The sequence below is a fragment of the Nicotiana tomentosiformis genome, chromosome 6 (assembly GCF_000390325.3).
Source record: "Nicotiana tomentosiformis chromosome 6, ASM39032v3, whole genome shotgun sequence".
Classification (NCBI taxonomy): domain Eukaryota; kingdom Viridiplantae; phylum Streptophyta; class Magnoliopsida; order Solanales; family Solanaceae; genus Nicotiana; species Nicotiana tomentosiformis.
In genome coordinates, this window is record NC_090817.1 from 33,374,341 (window position 1) to 33,395,096 (window position 20,756).

The window sequence follows — 20,756 nt, forward strand, 5'->3', positions numbered from 1 at the left end:
TAGTTGATTACGTTTGAAACAATTAAAGGATGTGAATGTTATGAACGGAAATCGGAGCGAAGATTGCTCCCGCTTGTAGAACGGTTACCTCCTGGATTACACTACAAGAAAATCGCCTTTAGGGACAAGAATAATGGTCCCTAAAAGTTTGATTCTGGTCGCTAGAGGCTCCGCCGCTAATGGTCAATAACGACGAGATTTAGTGACCGGTCCTTAAAAACCTTTAAGGACTGGTGTGATTTTGGTCCTTAAAAACTTTGAGGGACCACATTTCTGGTCCCTAATGAATGATAAAAAATAATGTTGGATGTTGCATCTAGTGCCTATTAATTTACAACGACCAGATTTTACAGGTCCTAATAGGACTTTGAGGACGAAAATGTCTGGTCCTTAAAGATCTTATGAAATGTTGTCCTAAACAAATGTATTTTATGTCGTGCTTTTCCGAAATAATATTCCATTCATAATGTATATAATGAATGCATGTAGTCAAACTTATCAACAATGTGTTCATATATATATTTGTAAAATAACAAAAGAAAGGATTAACATTCCATTTGTACTGTATCATTTACGCACCCCTTGGGAAGAAAACAAATTAACATCATTTGCAAATAAAATGACTTGTTGTCTATAGTTCTCGGCAACTGATAATTAGCTTGTCAGCTTGAATTCTCCAAAATCTACATCTTCACTTGTAAACTGAAGTTTTCAAGACCCCTATGAGAAGTATGAAATGAATTCACTTCAGAAAAACTATAATAATCAACCAGAAAGATTGGGTAACTAATTGTGAGACCTACATTATTTCACAAACTAATTACAATATAACAATATTTTGGTCATATAAGAAACTTGCATTATGAAATAAAACACAAAATAGCCATGTCTGCAACTAAAACACTGTAAGAGACTCAAAAAGTGCATTTGTTTCATCAATGACTAGGAGCACTACATCTTATTATATAAAAATTGGTTCCATAGGCTTAGAGGGAGACAATCAGATAATTATTTACCATATTACACCCCAAGTTGTAAGTGTCACGCGACCTAAGAAACAAAGATTAAGTTCAACATTAGCATTAATCAGAATCATCCAAAGTCCATAATATAGCGTTAATGAGAATCAGCCCTCATTATTTAATACATTTAAAGATAGGATGCAAATTATAAGATCGAATAACATTATGTTATATAAACTACTAACAAACAAATTGTACTTTTAAAGTACATCTTCCTTTAGAGAATATCTGGCACAGAAATATTTAAGAAAAAAAATCAAAATCAGTGCCTCATAACTTTTCCCATTATCATAATCATATTTTGGGTTCTGCTATAAACAAGAAACTGTGAGGGATTCATGTTCCTATCAGTTCAATGTAGCAAATTTCCAGATCACTCAACACAGATCAGGGTAAATCTGCTGATGCAAAAATAAAAAATAAACTATTGACAATTATCCTATACTTGAACCTAAAACTTGTTGTCCTTGAAATTAGCCATTAACTTGTGAGAAAATAATTAGCACTTCCTTAATGATCAATGCGCGCACACATAGATATTTTTTTTACAAGTAAAAGAAACATAATATTTACAAGAATTTGTGAAAGAAATTTCTGGACCTGCTATCTAACTCTCTCAAGTTTCAGCTCAAGTTGTGCTAACTTCAAATGGCATTGTTTTCAGCTACTCAACTTACTCCTGGAAAGAGAAGGGAAGAGAATCAAGAAAAGGAATTTATCTTCCATATAATTGAATTTTAAAACGCAAAATTTCTTGTACCTTTTTCCGCATACGGCTTTCACACAGTGAGCTTTGATTTTGCTGCTAAACACAAAAGTGAGAGATAAAGAGAAAATGGCTTTGGGTATGCACACCTTGTCGATAATACTCTATTGGTTGATACTCCCATATCAAAGGGTATAAATTGTTCATAAAAGTAAAAAGAGTACATAACCAGATGAGTGTTTGAGATGTACTACATGAAACGTTGCAGTGTTACAACAAAAATAAAACCATATTTGAGAACCTAAGAAATGTATCCCAAATTGTTATAAGATTATATCATGAAGATACATGCGAACTTCAGAGTGACGTATGACACGGAGATGCAGAGAATAGAAGACTAAAGTTTCAACTAAATGGTTATGACATGATATAGAGTGTAAGGTTGAGTTTCAGTCCAAAAGTAAATTGTACCTACATGAGTAGCAAAAACAAACTGAGAGCCAGCAATGAAATCAATAAAAGTGGATAAAGAGAATAAGGAAAAATTAAAAATTGATCCAGATTGTAAGAAGAAAGTCTATCATTTCAAGAGTGAAACATCCCTCACAAATGAACCGCCACCTTTATCAATAGATAACCTTAACAACCATTGCACCAAGATCAAATATCTTCATAAAATCTTATAGAACTACAAGTACAATACTGATTCACTTATTCAAGTAACCTCCTTGTGGAGAAACCAGAAACACATCTCTTTCAAGGTGTTCAACTTTAATACCACATTTTCCTAAAATTTCAATATTTTCTTTAAAATATGTCTTGAAACCATACAACAACATTTTTAAAATTACCAATTTCAATCTATCATTTTCACAAAGGCTTTGCGCGGATGAATCTTTACTTTTTCTATAACTTCAATCCATCTACTAGAGCACTAGCAGCAAACAGTTTTTCCACCACTTGAAATAGCCATTGTCTAATAAGTTCACAAGTTTAATTTCTTTTAGCAAACATAACTATCACTCATATTTAAAAGAAGCTACATGAACCTGATAATCACCATAGACTAGCAAGCTTAGTTTAGCACCTCACCTAATATCAATTCGTAACAAAGTACAATAATCATGTTAATTAAAGCTTCCTTTTAGTACGTAAAGGAGTGTTTAGTAGCAATATTTGACATGGGTATAATAATATTAAGAAGCGCACTATAAAATAAACACCAAATTTTAGGAAAAACGTGGATAACATGTATCCATCAACAAAATGAAGAGCAACAATGAAAATACATACCAAAAATCAGTCATTGCGCCCATAAATGAAATGAATCAAAACCCACAAGCATTAACAACAAAATCCAGCAAGTCTAAAATAGTGAGCGGAAGAAAGGAACTCTAACCGATGATTGGAACACTTCATCTCTTAAGAAAGTTGTAAAGATAATCAAATCTTGCATTCAAGAAATAAAATTGTCAACACACACATATACAAGCATAGCTGAAGCAGATACAGAGAATAGAATTATGGGAAGTAAAACTTACGAATTTCAAGTTAATACTCTTGGAAGCACCTCGGACCACAATGAAACAACTCCTTCCCATTTCACTGCGGAAGCTGAAATGAATAACATGTGAGCTCTTCTTTACAAAACGGCTTAGAGATACGACCTCGCCATAAAAATAACTTGTTGAATCACAGTATGCCAACTCAATCGCACATATCCGACTTCATTTGGTGATGGAAAAGAATACCCAAAATAACTTAGCAAAATTGAATAATCTGTAAAATAGTCTTGAACAGATTGATGATGGAAATCGTCACTTTGAACAATAAAATCAAGAACAGATTTAGATGAAATACCAGAACTGGTTGTCAAAGTGATGAGGGTTTGGGAATTTTAAGAGAAATGTTGAGAGACGGGAAGTAAACCCTAGTTCCTAAATGATGACTTGGGGAATGTTTTTAAGTGTTTCTATTTCTTTATTTCTTTTTCTAGGTTTCTGTCTCTTTATATTTATAAAAATATTAAAATTTTAGAAGAAAATTTGGGCGGCACCTCAAGTCTCGCACTCCCGCCCTATTCTGCATATTAGGGACAAGAATTTTATAATAATAGGGACGAGATTCAGTCCCGTCATTATTTAATTTAGAATTAGGTACCAGAAATAAAACTAGTCGCTATAAGTATACTTTTAGCGACCAGATTTATATCCCGCCGCTAAATATTGGTCGCTAATGAACCTTTTTCTTGTAGTGTTACCTGCAAAACTTAAAACATGGTGCGTGCGAATATACATATGGGTTATTGCGAAAGTTTAAACGTGATGCAAATTCTCTTTGGACCATGAAGGTTGTCTTTAGACGGTGAGGATGATGTCCTTAGACCATGACTCCCTGGGCCATGAAGAGTATGATAAGGGATTCGCAGGCCATGAAATGGTGTCCTCGGGCCATGAGGATGGTGCCTCTAGACTATGACGCCTTTGAATAATGATGTGCAATTTTGAGAGATCCTCATGCCATGGAATGGTGTCTCCCAGCTATGAGGATGATGCCTTCGTACTATGACGCTTTTGGACAAAATGGCGATGTTTCAGCCCATGAAATGCAAGGATATGATGCCTGGTCATATGCGAGGACGAGACAAGACAAGACTTAGTCTTGTGTGAGATGAGGGCGGCGCTTAGCCATAGGTGACCAAAGAGATAGTGCTAGGTCTTAGGTAGCATAGTGGAGATAATGTTTAGTCTCGCGCAAGGAAAGGCAATGCTTAACCTTATGCAATTAGGGAGGCAGTGCTTAGGCTTATACAAGAAAATGAGACAACGCCTAGTCTCATGCAGGGAAAGGGGAGGCAATGCTTAGCCTCATGCAAGAAGAGGAGACAATGCTTAGTCTCATGCAGGGAAAGGCAGTGCTTAGCATTATGCAATTAGGGAGGCAGTGCTTAGCCTCATGCAAGAAGAGGAGACAATGCTTAGTCTCATACAAGGAAAGGCAATGCTTAGCCTTATGCAATTAGGGAGGCAGTGCTTAGCCTCATGCAAGAAGAGGAGATGATGTTTCGTCTCATACAAGAAATGGAGACAATTCTTAGGCTCATACAGAAAAAGGCAGTGCTTAGCCTTATGCAATTACGGAGGCAATGCTTAACCACATGCAAGAAATGGAGACAATGCTTAGTCTCATTCAAAGAAAGGCAGTGCTTAGCCTTATGCAACTATGGAGGCAATGCTTAGCCTTATGCAACTACGGAGGTAATGCTTAGCCTCATGCAAGAAATGGAGACAATGCTTAGTCGCATGCAGGGAAAGGCAAAGCCTTATGCAATTACGGAGGCAATGCTTAGCCTCATGCAATAAATGGAGACAATGCTTAGTCTCATGTTGGGAAAGGCAACGCTTAGCCTTAAGCAATTACGGAGGCAATGCTTAGCCTCATGCAAAAAATGGAGACAATACTTAGTCTCATGCATGGAAAGGTAATGCTTAGCCTTGTGCAATTACGGAGGCAATGCTTAGCCTCATGTAAGAAATGGAGACAATGCTCAGTCTCATGCAGGGAAAGGCAGTGCTTAGTCTTACGCAAGAAAAACAATGATCAGTTACGAGAGAGTAAAGTATTTCTTAGCTTGATGTGTTTGCGTTTAGCAACTTGTCGTCATGGATATAGTGATTTTGTTGTGCGTATGTATTTGCGAATATTACTATTGTGTCTATCGTACCTGCATTCAAAGGAAAATTGTGAATTTTGCGGGGGACAGTTGGTTCGTGCTCTTGATTCCTTGCTTCGCCTTTACTCCTGTCTCGAGATCCTGTTTGAGTTACCCTGGGTAACGTCTGGCTGTCATAGAAATAAAGTTTTCGAAAACATATGCGTGCATTTGACAAATTATTTGCGAAAATATAATTATTTGAATGTAGTATGTGATATCAAATAATTTAGATGAACCGGTGACTGTGACACATTTCAGGGACATTGCAACCCCTAGTTTAAATGCAATACTTTTGGTTGTTCCACATATAACGAAGTTGGCTGAACTTGCAATCCTGTCCCAATTTTTTTTCATGGGAAAATTAAGATTTTATTAAGACGTGACCGAACCCATAGGGCTACCCACGTATCCCCTCTTAAATGGAAATCAGGTCAAGCGTAGTTCAATTCCATCAAGTGAAGAAATGTAAACAATCCTAAACATAGTATCTCTTGACTGCATCTGAGTTGATAGGTTTTGGCCAAATCTCTCCGTCCATTTCTGCAAGTATGAGTGCTCCTCCTGTTAATATTTGATGAACCATGTAGGGACCTTGCCAGTTGGGTGAGAACTTCCCCTTGGCTTCATCCTGATGTGGGAAGATCCTCTTTAGCACCAACTGCCCCGGTGTGAATTGCCTTGGTCTGGCCTTTTTGTTGAAAGATCTTTCCATTCTGTTATGGTAGAGTTGACCATGACATATTGCATTCATTCTCTTTCCATCAATGAGAGCCAGTTGTTCATAGTGGCTCTGTACCTATTCTGCATCGTTGAGCTCCGCTTCTTATATAATTCTCAAAGAAGGGATTCTACTTCGGCAGGAATAACTACTTCAGTGCCATAAACCAATAGGTAATAAGGCTCCCCAGTTGATGTGCGAACCGTGGTATGATACCCGAGCAGAGCAAATGGTAACTTCTCGTGCCATTGCTTGTAATTATCTACCATTTTCCTTAGTATCATCTTGATGTTCTTGTTGGAGGGCTCTACAACTCCATTCATTTGCGGCATGTATGCTGTGGAATTCTTATGCGTGATCTTGAAAGTTTCACACATGGCCTTCATAAGGTCACTGTTGAGATTGGTGGAATTGTCGGTGATGATTGACTCTGGCATTCCGAACAGACAAACAATGCGATCCCGAATAAAATCTGCGACGACCTTCTTAGTTATAGCTTTGTAAGATGCGGCTTCGACCCATTTTGTGAAATAATCTATGGCCACTAGAATGAACCTATGCCCATTTGAAGCAGCGGGTTTGATTGGACCGATGACATCCATGCCCCAAGCGGAGAAAGGCCAGGGTGCACTTGTTGCATTGAGTTCATTGGGTGGCACTCGTATCATATCAGTATGTATCTGGCATTGGTGACATTTCTGAACATACTTGATGCAGTCTGTTTCCATAGTCATCCATAAATACCCTGCTCTTAGTATTTTCTTGGCTAAGACGAAGTCATTCATATGCGGTCCGCAAGTTCCGGCATGTATTTCCTCGAGCAATCTGGATGCTTCCTTGGCATCGACTAGTAACCCCAAGTCAGGAGTTCTTCTATACAAAATTCCTCCGCTTTGAAAGAAATGGTTTGCTAATCTTCGAAGCATGCGCTTCTGAGTATGGGTAGAGTGCTCTGGATATTCTCTTTTTGCCAAATATTCCTTGATGTCGTGGAACCACTGATTTCCATCGCTCTTTTCTTCAACATGAGCACAATAAGCTGGGTGTTTATGAATTCCTATTAGGACAGGATCGATGAAGTTCTTGTCTGGGTGTTGTATCAAAGAGGATAGAGTGGCCAATGCATCTGCGAACTCATTTTGAACTCTCGGAACATATTTGAATTCTATCTTTGTGAACCTTTTGATCAGCTCTTGTACACAATGCAAATATGGCAATATTTTGGTGTTCTTTGTGGACCATTCTCCTAGAACCTGGTGAACCAAAAGGCCTGAATCTCTGATTACCAGCAACTCTTCAACGTTCATGTCAATGGCCAACCGGAGTCCCAAAATGCAGGCCTCATACTCCGCCATATTGTTGGTGCATGGAAACGTGAGTTTTGTGGATATCGGATAGTGTAGGCCGGTCTCTGATACCAAGACAACTCCAATACCTACTCCTTTGAAGTTTGTTGCTCCGTCGAAGAACATTCTCCAATCATCATATGCTTCGGTGATATCTTCTCCCACAAATGACACCTCCTCGTCAAGAAAATACATTTTCAATGGTTCGTATTCTCCGTCTACGGGATTTTCTGCCAGATGATCTGTCAATTCTTGTCCTTTGACCGCCTTCTAGGTTACATAGACGATGTCAAACTCGCTCAGCAATATTTGCCACTTTACTAACTTACCCGTAGGCATGGGCTTCTGAAAGATATATTTCAGTAGATCCATCCTTGATGTGAGATATGTAGTGTATGCAAAGAAATAATGCCTCAACTTCTGAGCTATCCATGTTAAAGCACAGCAGGTGCGTTCCAGCAAAGTGTACCGGGCTTCGTAGGGTGCGAATTTCTTGCTCTGATAGTATATTGCCTGCTCATTTCTTACAGTTTCATCATGTTGTCCCAAAATGCAACCGAAAGCTCCATCCAGTAGAGACAAATAAAGCAGCAGTGGTCTTCCTGGCTCTGGTGGGACCAGAACGGGCAGTTAGGATAAATACTCCTTGATTTTGTCGAAGGCTTTCTCGCATTCTTCAGTCCAACTTGTTGCAGCATCTTTCCTCACATATCACAGTTGATTGTGCTATGAAGTGACTAATGTAATTAAGATGCCCTAAAAAGCTCATCATATCTTTCTTATTCTACGGAGGTGGAAAGTCTTGGATTGCTTTGACTTTTGATGGGTCTAACTCAATTCCTCTGCGACTGACGATGAATCCTAACAATTTTCCGGCAGGGACTCCGAAAGCACACTTTGCAGGATTCAGTTTCAGATTATACTTTTGGATTTCATGATAACATCATCCACGTACACTTCTATCTCTTTGTGTATATGTAGTGGAAAATAGTTGTCATGGCTCTCATGTAGGTGGCTCCGGCGTTCTTCCGACCAAATGGCATCGTTTTATAACAATATATTCCCAATGGCGTGATGAAGGCTATCTTTTCAGCATCCTCCTCATCCATCCAGATCTGATGGTACTCTGCGAAGCAATCCACAAAGGATTGGAGTTCATGTTTGGCACAGTTGTCGATCAATATGTGTATATTAGGCAATAGGAAATCATCTTTGGGACTTGCTCTATTTAGATCTCGGTAGTCAACATATACTCTAACTTTTCCATCTTTCCTTGGAACTGGCACGATGTTGGCCAACCAAGTCGGGTACTCGACCACTCTAAAAACCTTAGCTTTGATCTGCTTGGTGACCTCCTCTTTTATCTTCAAACTCATGTCCGGCTTGAATTTTTTGAGCTTCTGCTTTACCGGTGGACATGTAGGATTAGTAGGTAATTTGTGAGCTACTATGGATGTGCTCAAACCCGTCATATCGTCGTAGGACCATGCAAAGATATCTTCATATTCTTTTAGGAATCTGATGTACTCTTCTTTCTCTGACGGTGATAGATGAATGCTTATGTGTGTTTCCTTGACCAGTTTAGAATCCCCTAAGTCAACTGCTTCAGTTTCATCCAAAATGGACTTTGGCTTGTTTTCAAAATTTTCCACTTCTCTGACGATTTTCTCAGATATCGTATCATCTTCCAGGTCTTCTGAATCACTATATTTATGTTGCGTTGTCTCATTACATATCATAGTCACAAGTTCATCGGTATAGGTAATAATAATGTTGTAAAAGGAGAAAATATAGAGAATAATAGTAAATATGAAAAGTAGTAATGCATTAATTGAAATCTTTAAAATGTTAACAAATGCAGCTCGATGACTCGAGCAATTATTTCAAGGCAAAATACTGAAAATGTTTCAAATGCTTAAAAATAATTGATGTTAATCTGCCAAGCTACCCAGGAACTCGATGGGCCCGGGATGGTGCAGCAATCTAGTTTTTGAGAACAACTCTTTTCCCCACGGTCTGAATGGTAAGGTCTTCCTCCTCCTCCTCCTCCTCCTCCTCTACAACTATCACACTGCAATCCATATCTTCTTCATCCAGAAATAGTTTCCTCATGCCAGCTAAGACTTCATCTTCCTCAGATCCCCACATTATGTCAACTTGATGAAATGTCTGGTGCAGAGGTGGTACTGGTTGTTCCAGTGGATAATAAGGACCACGCCATGGCGGCGACCAATCCTGGTACTCTTGCCAAGTATATTCGTATCTGAGCCCAAACGTTATGCCATGACGCTGCGGTTGTACGAGTTTGGTGATCCCTTGAAGGTTGTTTCCGAGACCCTTGCCAGCTTCATATCCTGTCCATATTAATATGCTTTCTATCTTGTTACTCCACCATTGATCCTTTTCAATTGTGTTGACTCACTCAACGCGATGGTATGTTTCTCCACCCAGCTTCTTCCTATTCTCAATTACTGGAACGGTCTGATTGGTGTAGATGGGGTTGCTTCCATCCCCATGGATAATCACTTCTTGATGATTCCATTCAAACTTTACAGCCTGATGCAGAGTAAAAGCCACTGCCCCAGCGGCGTGTATCCAGGGTCATTCCAATAATAGATTATAGGTAGCAGATATATCCAACACTTGGAACTCAACATCAAACTAGGTCGGGCCCATTTGTAGGTTGAGGTTGATTTATCCGATTATGGCTCTTTGGGATCCATCAAATGCCTTTACATTCATACTTCCCATCTGTATCTCGTGTAGGCCTTTATACAACCTCTTTAGAGTAGTTAGTGGGCATATATTGAGACTTGAACCCCCATCTATCAGGACCCTGGCAATGAACTTATCCTCAAATTGCACTGTGATGTGTAGTGCCCTGTTATAACTTAGTCCTTCTGGTGGTAATTCATCCTCGTGAAAGGTGATTTTGTGGCTTTCCAGTACTTGCCCGACTATGTTGGCCATCTCCCCACTAGTGATGTCGGTGGGTACATAAGCTTCACTCAGCACTTCCATCAAGGCATTCCTGGGTGTCTCGGAGTTTTGCAGCAGTGACAAGATGGATATCTGAGCGGGAGTTTTGTTTAGATGATCAACGACAGAGTATTCCCTTACTTGTACTTTTCTCCAAAGGTCATCAGGGCTAGTCTCAACAACAGGCGGCTTAGACGCAGCTTCCTTGCTTGTTCCTCCCAAGTGCTCAAGTGTATAAACTCTGCCAGTTCTAGTCATGCCTTGCGACACACCTGTTTCCTCTATTTTTGTTTTTCCTTTCCTCCTTGCTTCTGCAACATAATCCTTTTGGATAGCATCAGACTTGTAAGATGGCGTGGGAGCTACCATCACAGTGAAGGGTGTGGTTACCTCGACTTCAAACAGTGCTGGTGTGGTTTCTTCGATTCAAACGGTGCTTAGGTTTATACCACAACTGGTGTGAGGGTGACCGGAGATGTTTTAGGATCATCTCCCTCTTGAATGAGTCTAATAGACCCTTCCAGATCCCATTACTCGTCAGTCTATATCACGTTCACTCCCTCACCTCTGTGATCCGAGAGAGGATTGTTACGAACATTTGGTGCATCTTCCTTTGCATGTATGACCTTGTTGTCGATCAGTGTCTAAATCTTGTCTTTTAGTGTGCAGTACTCATAAATTGTATGACCCTTCATGCCTGAATGATAGGCACATGTCTTGTTCGGGTTAATCCACTGAGAGGAGTTCTCAATAGCAACGGTAGGGATGGGAGTGACATAACCAGCAACCTTCAATCTCTCATATAATTGGTCTATGGGCTCAGCGATTAGGGTGTATTGTCTAGGTGGTCTGCGGTCGAAGTTTGGTCATGGTTTTTGGTAGTTTTTGCGGGCGGGTGGTGGTGAGTGGTAATATGTGGGTTGAGTATTATAGGCGTGGTAGGTGGTAGCAGGTTGTTAGTATTTGGGGGATGAAGGATGGTATGTGGGTGGAGGTGTTTGGTATGTAAGTGGGGGTCTTTGGTATGTGAGAGGAGACTTAGGACCCTGGGCCACCATTATGGCTCCCACTTCTTTCTTCTTTGAAATACCTCCCGATGGCAATGCTTTATTCGTGGCATGCAGTGCCTCGAAATTTGTCACTATCCCATTCTTAATCCCTTCTTCTATTCTTTCTCCCAGCTTGATGATGTTAGAGAATTTGTGATTTTCAATAACCATAAGCCTTTCATGGTACTGCGGGGCTTGATCTCTGAAGAAGAACTTATTTATTTGTTCTTCTTCAAGTGCTGGTCTTACTTCCGCGGCTTAAGATCTCCACCGAGTAGCATATTCACAAAAGGTTTCTGTTGGTTTCTTCTTGAGGTTTTTAATGTAGAAAATGTCGGATTCGCTTTCTCTGTTGAACCTGAATCTGTCCATGAAATCCGATGCCATACTTACCCAATTAACCCACTTATTTGGGTTCTGACTGATATACCAAGACAACGCATCTCCGGTGAGACTTCGCATGAATAATTTCATACCGATTCGTTCATCTTTGCCCACTTCTACAAGTTTATCACAATACGTCCTTAGATGAACTTTCAGATCACCAGTTCTATCGAACATTTTGATCTTGGGAGGTTTGTGACCCTCTGGCAGTTCCACATCTGGCTGAATGCACAAGTTCTCATAGTTTAAACCTTCAAAGCCTTTACCACCTTTGACACTTTGAACTTTGCCAGTGAGCTTCTTGAGTTCTTCCGCTATATTCTTAATAAACAGGTCTTTCTCGGTTGATTCAGGTATGTATAGAGTTTATTGCAGGGTATGGGGTAAGGTCACCATATATATCAGGTTGCTTTGGTGGACTCCAGAGATCTGGGCATAAGGGTGATCATTTGTTGAGTTTTGGAGGTCAGGAGTGGGTTGTGGTATATTCTGGGGAATATGATAAGTAGTAGTCTGCGAGGATTGGGTTGAGTGGTGATGATGTTGTTGCAGAGTTGGTATTGGAGGAGGATTAAGGTTTTGGGGAGGTGTAGGGTACTGGTGTGGTGCAGGAGGGTTTGGTGGCGGGTATTGGTTTTGTGGGTTTTGTGGTGCTTGGTTCTGGGTATTTGGATTTTGTTGGTCAATATCACGGACATTTAGAGTGAGAGAGTGGTTTACCAAGTTCCGAACCTGCTCAAGTTCTCCTTGTAGCTCCAAAATATTTTGTTCCAGTCGTAAGACCAGTTCATTCTGTGCTGGGGTGCGCCGACCATCTGAAGTTTCGACATTCTCAGCTATAGTAGCGTTGTCCTTCTTGATACCAGTCAAATCGTCCATTTTCCCTTTCCCTTTGCTTTTGCCTTTAGGATCACTTGGTAGAGGAGGAGGAGGTAGAGGACCTTTGGATCTAGTGTGATATGCTGACAATGTCGGTATGCACGAACCAACCTTGGGGAATGGGAATAATCAAAAAGAAGAAAAAGCAAAAGGTAACCAAGTTAGTAAGGGGTATTAAAAGAATGCTTGTAATATTAAACATGTTTTGCAAAATCATGTAATAATTCACGTCGTAATTTGGGGACCTCGTTGTGCCCGAGGTAGGCCTAAGCAACACATAGACTTGGAGAAAATTGATGCCAATAATTTCATCATTTCATAAATGTGAAAATGATCCAAACCTTCACTAAATCGACAATAATAATAAAGCTACTAATGGCATTTAGCCTTATTACAATTTAAATCTGAAACTAAGCTAGAAAATAATAAAGGACATTATTTGCTAATCTACTTGGTCCCTGAAGGACCTTCTCCGTGCTTGGCTCTTTTGACTCCATCAATCAAGTTCCCTAGATCGCGCATATCCAACAATAGGTAAGCCTTTTCTAGATGCCCTCCTTCACTTCCATCCGTGTTTTGACAATCTGAAAGCCTCTTTCTCATCTTCCCTTCAAGCTCCATCAATCCCTATTCCAGATAGTCTAACATTTCTGTTGCATTAGTGGAAATCCCCTTCCATTCATTTATTGTCTCCATGTCCACTTTATGTTGTTCCAGATGTCTAGCTTTAGACTCAAAAATCCTTTTGCGAAGCCTTCTATACTTGACCTGTGCCTCAACAGCATCATCAATGATCTTATTTTCCAAATTGTCCCCTGGCTTGACGTCTCCCGCTATATCATCTACCAACCATGATGGATATAAATACACATGACCAGCATGGTACCTGTCTGGCTCGATAGTCTCTCTTTCCATGATGACCTTCTAGTTCCACATATGTTGCGCCTCGAACTTTAAAGGAATGATGTCCCATTTGAAATCTGCCTTGTACTGGACCATGTTGGAAACCCGAAGTATGACCTGTTTCCTTCCTGCTTGTCTCATTACCCTTATAGGAGCATAAGTATAAATGCCTCACGACCCTATCAATACCAAATGAGTATTATCCCTCAACCTGGTGATGAACTCACTGCTAGGAAACCACTCAAATATCCAATGTACCTTCTCGTTTGTTAGATTACTGAACAAACGCACCCAACTTACAGCACTTCCGGGCTGTGCGAACCTATCTGGGATGAATGTCATTTTCTTTGGATGGTGATAAGCTATGTAGTCATTACATGGCCTTCACAGAAGCTCTTGATGATATTTTCCCCTCTGAAAGTGTTCCAATAACAGACTTGCAATAACAGATTACAGCCTTCGAAATGTCCGAAACCCTGCTTGCACCGATCTAGAGCACGGTACAGTTCAGCTAGGATTATAGGGATGATGGTGTAGGTTTTCCCCTCGATGTCTTCCATTAATGTTCTTGCAACCATTGCTAAACGAGTGTGAATCCTTCCCCCTTTCATTGAAAATATCAACAATCCCAAGAAGCAGATGATGAATACATAAACCCGGCGATGCGTCCAACCTAATGAAGTAATGGAGAGTTCATCATGATGAAGGCGATATGACTTACTGTGTCCATAATGCTTATAAAGGAATTCAAATGGGATCTATGATTTCTTCAAACAAAGCAACTCATCATTTTTCTTGAAACCTAGCATTTTCAGAAAATCGTGAGGAGTGTGATTTTCCGGTACTAATAACCCTGGACTATCCCATGGAAACTTAGCAAAGCCTCTTATTTCTTCTAGGAGAGGAGTCATTTCTATGTCACCAAAATGGAAAATGGCCCTTTTCTCATCCCAGAACATGGTAGCAGCCTCAATCAATGCCCTATTTGGTCGGAGGTCAAGCAAAGATGGCAAGTCACCAAGGACCCTTCTCACATGATTCTTGTCGCAAGGCGCAAGGTCTTTCAACCAGTCAAGTAGCAAAGGTGGGATGTTTTGGAACTTTTCGAACCTGGGGACTTCGTGCTTCATTTTTTGCAAATAAATAAAGTTAGCCCTTTCCCCCTCCAAATATGACCACTTACACAATAATGATCAACATATTGGCATATTTTCTCCAAGTAATGCACATAACATGGTAGTGTCCATTGGGATTGTAAAAAATCCCGTCGGACTTTGGACAAGGCTTATCTTAGCGGGCTATTATGTTAACAACGTTTTAACCTGTACTATGTGTAACATGATGCATGTACATTTGATATTGGAGTAAGGTTTCTAGAAAGGTATAGACAGGTACTCTCAAGTGGACAACTTGAGAGGGAAAGGCACGGGACCGCCGACTGCACCGCTGATCGACTAGTCTACCACAAATAAGCCTTTCTGATTTTTAAAAAAAATAATTTTGGAAGAGCGCGGACACTCATCAAGCGCCGCTATGTTGATAATTGGCATGAATGGAGTATGATGTGGAGCATGCTTTATGCAGAAATAATACGTTGTCAAGTATTTGCATGATAAATATGTAAAAGCAGTAAATACAATAGTAAGGTAAACATAGGAAATATATAGAAAAGAAGGACAAAAGGAAAGAGTCAGTTTAGTTCGTGGAATATATGCAAGAATGTAATAAAGCAGATATGGGAATAGGGATGGGAGAGGCATGATATGGCAGTCTTAGACAAGATGAAATAAAGAGTGGTCATAGTGAATAAAAGTGAACGGAAAAGGGATGTGCATGTCAAAACAGATTTAAACAAATAAAGTGAACGGAGAAGGGATGTGCATGTCATAACAAATTTAAACAAATAAAGGTAAATATGGGAAGGGATATGTATGTAATAGCAAAATTTAAACAAATAAAGGTGAAAAAGGGATGTACAGGTAATAAAGAAAGTAATCCACATAAGTCAAGTTCATTATGGTAAGAGCCTAAGTGTAATTCCCCAGCAGAGTCGCCATGCTGTCGTGCCCCGTTTTCTCGCAAAAATGGGCTTTGACATTGCGACAACTCTTTTGAGTGGGAGGTAAAGTGTTAAAAGAGAATAATTGCCACCTAACAATTTTTAAGGTACGTTAGAGCACCTATTGTGCAGATAACTCTGTTTGACTAGTCAGCGCCACAAAAGATCGAGTAAGGGCTTAAATTACCTCAAAGAGAAGGTGTTAGGCACTCTTTGAGATCCACAATTGTGGGACCCGGCCGAACTTAAGACTATGTGGATTATAATTAGGCAAGATGATTAAATAAACAAATAGAATAAAAGGTCAAAGAGTTTCATTACAACACAATGAGAATTGGTACAAATCTTAAGGACTACAAGGATACAACTATAACTGTCTATATTAGATGATTAAGTGTATAAAGAGAAAGGGGGTCCTAAGTTTTTTAGCCTAAAGGATCACCCCGTACAACATAAATAATATTTCACAGCTCCTTTTAGAAAGGAGTTGCTCATATTATTCAGCGGGCACACACTATCATCTCCTGCTACTCGATTACTATGTTGAAGTTGTTTACTTAGAGCGTTCTAATTCAGTTCCAGGTCGCGTCCTATGCCTATGGTCCAGGAGACGTTGGACCTCTATTTGGTTGGTTCTAGACTTTACTTAGGATGCTCAAAATAATAAAACTAAGTGACATTCAAAACAAATAAGACTTCACTTAAGGACAGTTGAAGGCTCAAATTAGCCTCCACACTTAGACAACAAATGCACACAGACAGATTTCTACGTTAGGCACTAGACAGTTTTAGAATAGAGGCAAATTGAAGTCATTAAGATCTATAGACATGGTTTCTAAACAACTACTCAGTTTAAGAGTATCTGGTATTGTTATGTTGTTTATTGAAATTACAGATTATAAGTTATTAAAACCTATAGACATGGTCTCTAAGTGATTTACGCAATAGGGGGAATGAAAACCATTGGGAATACTCAAAATTACTCGTGTTTGATCCTATTGGCATGCTTTTTAAGCAAGTAGCAGTATTTTATAGCTAGGTTCTAATAGTTGGCAGTTGAAAACTGATTCTGTAACACTACGTCCCTATAGGCATGTTTTCTAGGGGAGCAATAGATATAACAGTAACTGATGGATCAATTAAGAACATATGGACATGATATCTAAATGAGGACGAGCAGAGCATAAGCTAGTATAATCCTATAGGCATGGTATCTAATGAACATGTTGCCGTTATGCAAATTGAAGGATGGTTATTGGCATTTGTTTCCTATAGGCATGATGTCTAGTGACATATACTAGTAGACATGGGAATAAATATAGTATTTACGCTCATACTTTGATAGTAAACAAGTTGTGTGAGTGTGTGATTCCCCTAATGGCATAATTTATACTAGTGTACATGGATATTTAAATAGCACATATGGCAGATTGGATAAAATAATAAGTAAATCATACGAATCCTATAGGCATGTTTTCTACCCTTTCATGCAAACGTAGGAATATACAGTTTCCCCAATTTCACTAACACCCCAATTGTTTATTAAAAAATTATTATAGACCGGATGAGGAATATAAGTGCAGATATTATACAAGAAATTATAGTAGGCCTGCAGCAGGCCCAAAGGAGATACCCAGTATTGCCTGGGCCTTCAACAAACCCTTTCTTCGCAAATAGCATGCCCAGATCCAAACAGGGGACTATGCCCATCAGCACAGCCCAAAAATCATAGAGGAACTCAAGCCAAACCAAATAGTCACAAATTGCCCATATGACCCAAATATTGAATTACACAGAAATCACTTACACAACCCAGTTTGTAGATTATACCAATAATGTGAGGAAGAAAAGCTAAATGCCAGAGACAGCTCAAGTTCCAGCAGCAAAGAGAGTGATCAAAGAACCCCAAATCCTAGTGTGTAAGAGTTCACAAGGGTCTCAAATGGACCCTGAGCAGTGCTCACACTAGGGAGGTCAATAAAGAGAGTTTTGGTCGCCTTGGTTTTCAGCCGGCCCAGATTGATAGATACAAAATAGTATACGTAACAAATGAGATTGAGATGACAGTGATCAAGTGATAGAGTTTGAAGAGGTGCACTTATATTTTAGAAGCAGACATAGCAGGGGTGATTGAACAAAGAACATACAGGCAAAGAGAATCAACAAAAAACTCAAAGGATAGGTTGGTATCACAAGTTCAAACACTAAGCATATTGGGCAGAAAACATTTTGTAAGAAGCAGGGGAATCAGATTTTCTAGGACTACAAGATTAACATACAAAGGTGCACAATACCAAACGAATCTAAAGTAGAGCACTAACTGAAAGAATTTAAAGCCTAGGGGTCCAAATTATGTTGAATATCCATCACAAACTAGAAAGTAGACATGTAAACTTATACCACTAAGAAAAAATAGTATCAAACATTATAAGGAAACAAACGTTAAGATGGCTACTCTAAAGTTCCCAACTAATCACCAGGGGGTACAGGATTAGGCAAACCGAAGACATAATGAGTGACAAAATAGCATGGGAGCAGGTCATAGCTAGAGTGAAGGTCATAGATTAGGACGCATTATAGATACGAGTCAGTCATTACAGGAATCCCGAACAAAGTTGGGAAGCAAACTTATGCCACGCAGTAAATGTAAACATTCAGGTACCAACACATTAGGCTAAACGAACATAAGAGAGTCAAAATTATTCGAGTTAAGCATAAACAAATCTCAGAACTAGCAGATTTAGGTAAAATCAAGTGCTAAAGAAGTTCAGATCACAAAACGAGTTCAATGCTAACAAGGTTGCACATAGAGATAGTCTAGAAACACATTAGGTCATGAAATTTCTGAGGTATGAATATGAAAATCATAAACACAGGAGAATAACATTGCGAAAGCTAAGGAACTTACCAGTTATCACTTGACAAATTAACAAACAAGAAAGAACAAACTCCACAATACTCTAAACGTCAGGAAAGAGCAATAGAACCCAGAATCCTAGTGCGTCAGAGTTCCTAAAGGCTTCAAACGAACCCTGGGCAATGCTCGCACAAAGAAAAGTTGAAAAATCGAATTCCTGTGGCCTTGGCTTTCAACTGGACAAGAGCCAAAGTATAGAACAAGAGAATGAGAGAATAATAGTGTGACGACCTTTAGTTTTTAGTGAATCTCATGAAAAAGGGTCTGTTTCAAAGGTGAATGGGGAGGTGTCTATATAGTAGTAGAAATCAAGCAAACAAACAAGGAAACATTGTAAAATCAAACATAAATAAGGAAATATAACATGCATAATCAATTTAATTGGATTAGGAGAAAAATTAGGTAAACCCTAATTGACAGAAATCAAAGATTCGACCGAAGATTTTGGTGAATCGATTTCATATCGCCTTGCCATGAACGTATATAGACGGAATACCTTCCAAAAATAGGCAAGTACTAAGTAATAGCAGAATCGTGTAAGTAACACGGAGATGGAGCATATATGGAAGGCAAATCGTAAGAGGATTCCATGTCACGGTCGAAATCGGAGATAATTAGGGGTGTGACGGCTAGGGTTCGTGAAGGAGAAGGGAGTGACAGAGAGAATAGAGGCAGCTGTCTTTAGGAAATGGTGATTAGGGTTAGGTTATGGGGATATAAAGAAAGGGAGTGGGGTGTTGTGAGTCGTTGATCGCTTTTGATCAACGACTGAGATTAAAAACGAGTTGGGTCTGATTTTGGACTGGGCAGGGTCGCTTGGGGTTGGGCTTGAGGATTAGGCCAGGGATTTGGGTTTGTTTGGTCAGACAAAATAGCTCAAACAATTGGGCCATCTTTTAAATAAGAGATTAAAAGGGAAATAATTTAATAAAAATAGTTAAATAAATATATAAAAATTCTATTTATACAAATTAATACTTTAAAATAATAATAAGAGATTATAAAAATATAAAATATTATTTTGACCCTGAATAAAATGACAAATACAATAGAAATACAAATTATAGGCTATTATTGCAAGATTATGCAAATAGCCTAAGAATACCAATATAATTAAGTAAAAAAATTTGAAACATGTATTATGGATCAAAATAATAATTTAAATTATTAGGTCATCACAAGAATAATTTTAAGGAATAATTAATAAATATTTCAGTAATTTAAATGCAAGAAAATCGATTTTAAAGCTCTAAGAATTATGAAAAATTATAGAAAATGCTTGTATAGAATTTGTAAACTACATAATGATGCAAAAAATTATATTTTGAAAGTATATATACTATTTGAGAAAATATGAGGGCACAATTGGGTATCAACAAGATTCATACAATGTGAAAGATGATAAGGTAAATACATTTGTACCTATGTTATTTTTGAGAATTATTCCCCTTATTTGGGATGAGATTGATGTGATAAAATTATTCCTCTTAATTGGGATGAGATTGATTGATTTCTCGAATAAGACAGCATAGCCGGGGCCTTATTGCCGGCATTTCCATACTGTTCTTCTGTCATACTTAGAGGCGCTGTAGACATGTTGTGGTATTGTATGCTGTTGGGAATTGAACTAGAAATATTTCTATTTGGCAAACATTTTTTTCGATTAATTCTATAAACTCGTAATATTTTGGAAATTATGAATGAAGCTGCTAATGAAAATGAAATGGAAGTTGTTAATGAAATCTTCTCAGTGTTTGATTAATGGAGTACATCTCCTCTTATCTCATGAATGAGTTTAGGTAGAATGAAATCTAACAGGCTTGCTCAGCCGAGTTTACTCGGTTGAGCACCTGTCGCACTCCCCGAGTTTGGGGTATGACATGCGCCCAACACTCCGCGGGCGCGGTCACACCAGAACCATAAATCTTCCATAATGCAACATGAAATAAAAATGATTTGAACCTCGTTTGAAACTCACCCGAGCCACCCGGGACCCCGTCCAAGTATACCAACAAGTTCCATAACATAATATGGACCTACTCGAGGCCTCAAATTATACATAACAACATCAAAATAACG

At 39.0% G+C, this 20,756-nt stretch overlaps 2 protein-coding genes and 1 long non-coding RNA gene across 6 annotated transcripts; all 3 read right to left on the reverse strand.

Annotated features, from left to right (window-relative positions):
• Nucleotides 1-495: 495 nt before the first annotated feature.
• LOC104105456 (uncharacterized) lies at nucleotides 496-3,725 on the reverse strand. Of its 4 annotated transcripts, none has more exons than XR_011408478.1 (4): nucleotides 1,783-3,725; nucleotides 1,623-1,701; nucleotides 1,017-1,050; nucleotides 496-720 (listed from the first exon to the last, which is right to left on the reverse strand). It is a non-coding gene; the product is annotated as an uncharacterized lncRNA (long non-coding RNA). The 4 variants fall into 4 exon arrangements; XR_688381.3 differs by lacking the exon at nucleotides 1,017-1,050 and having other exon boundaries at nucleotides 1,783-3,177; nucleotides 3,270-3,724; XR_011408477.1 differs by lacking the exon at nucleotides 1,017-1,050 and having other exon boundaries at nucleotides 1,783-2,199; nucleotides 3,022-3,723.
• A 2,552-nt stretch (nucleotides 3,726-6,277) lies between these two features.
• Nucleotides 6,278-7,702, reverse strand: LOC138893766 (uncharacterized). The gene is made up of 2 exons (XM_070178426.1): nucleotides 6,870-7,702; nucleotides 6,278-6,716 (listed from the first exon to the last, which is right to left on the reverse strand). The coding sequence occupies exons 1-2, from the start codon at nucleotides 7,700-7,702 to the stop codon at nucleotides 6,278-6,280; spliced, it is 1,272 nt and encodes a 423-aa protein (XP_070034527.1).
• A 4,091-nt stretch (nucleotides 7,703-11,793) lies between these two features.
• Nucleotides 11,794-13,419, reverse strand: LOC138893767 (uncharacterized). Its single transcript, XM_070178427.1, has 3 exons — nucleotides 13,250-13,419; nucleotides 12,640-12,868; nucleotides 11,794-12,258 (listed from the first exon to the last, which is right to left on the reverse strand). Exons 1-3 carry the CDS (start codon nucleotides 13,417-13,419, stop codon nucleotides 11,794-11,796), a joined length of 864 nt encoding a protein of 287 aa, XP_070034528.1.
• Between the last annotated feature and the right edge of the window lie 7,337 nt (nucleotides 13,420-20,756).

Bases quoted from the DNA above. Each gene is read 5' to 3' on its own strand.
- LOC138893766 (XM_070178426.1), bottom strand. From the start codon at position 7,702: ATGTATTTTCTTGACGAGGAGGTGTCATTTGTGGGAGAAGATATCACC. The intron at 6,717-6,869 runs GTATGTTCAGAA...AAATGGGCATAG, and splicing joins ATGGAAACAGACTGCATCAA to GTTCATTCTAGTGGCCATAG.
- LOC138893767 (XM_070178427.1), bottom strand. From the start codon at position 13,419: ATGGAGCTTGAAGGGAAGATGAGAAAGAGGCTTTCAGATTGTCAAAAC. The intron at 12,869-13,249 runs GTAGATTAGCAA...ATATCACACTAG, and splicing joins GAAGGTCCTTCAGGGACCAA to ATCCAAAGGTCCTCTACCTC. The intron at 12,259-12,639 runs GTAAACCACTCT...GAATCAACCGAG, and splicing joins TTGAGCAGGTTCGGAACTTG to AAAGACCTGTTTATTAAGAA.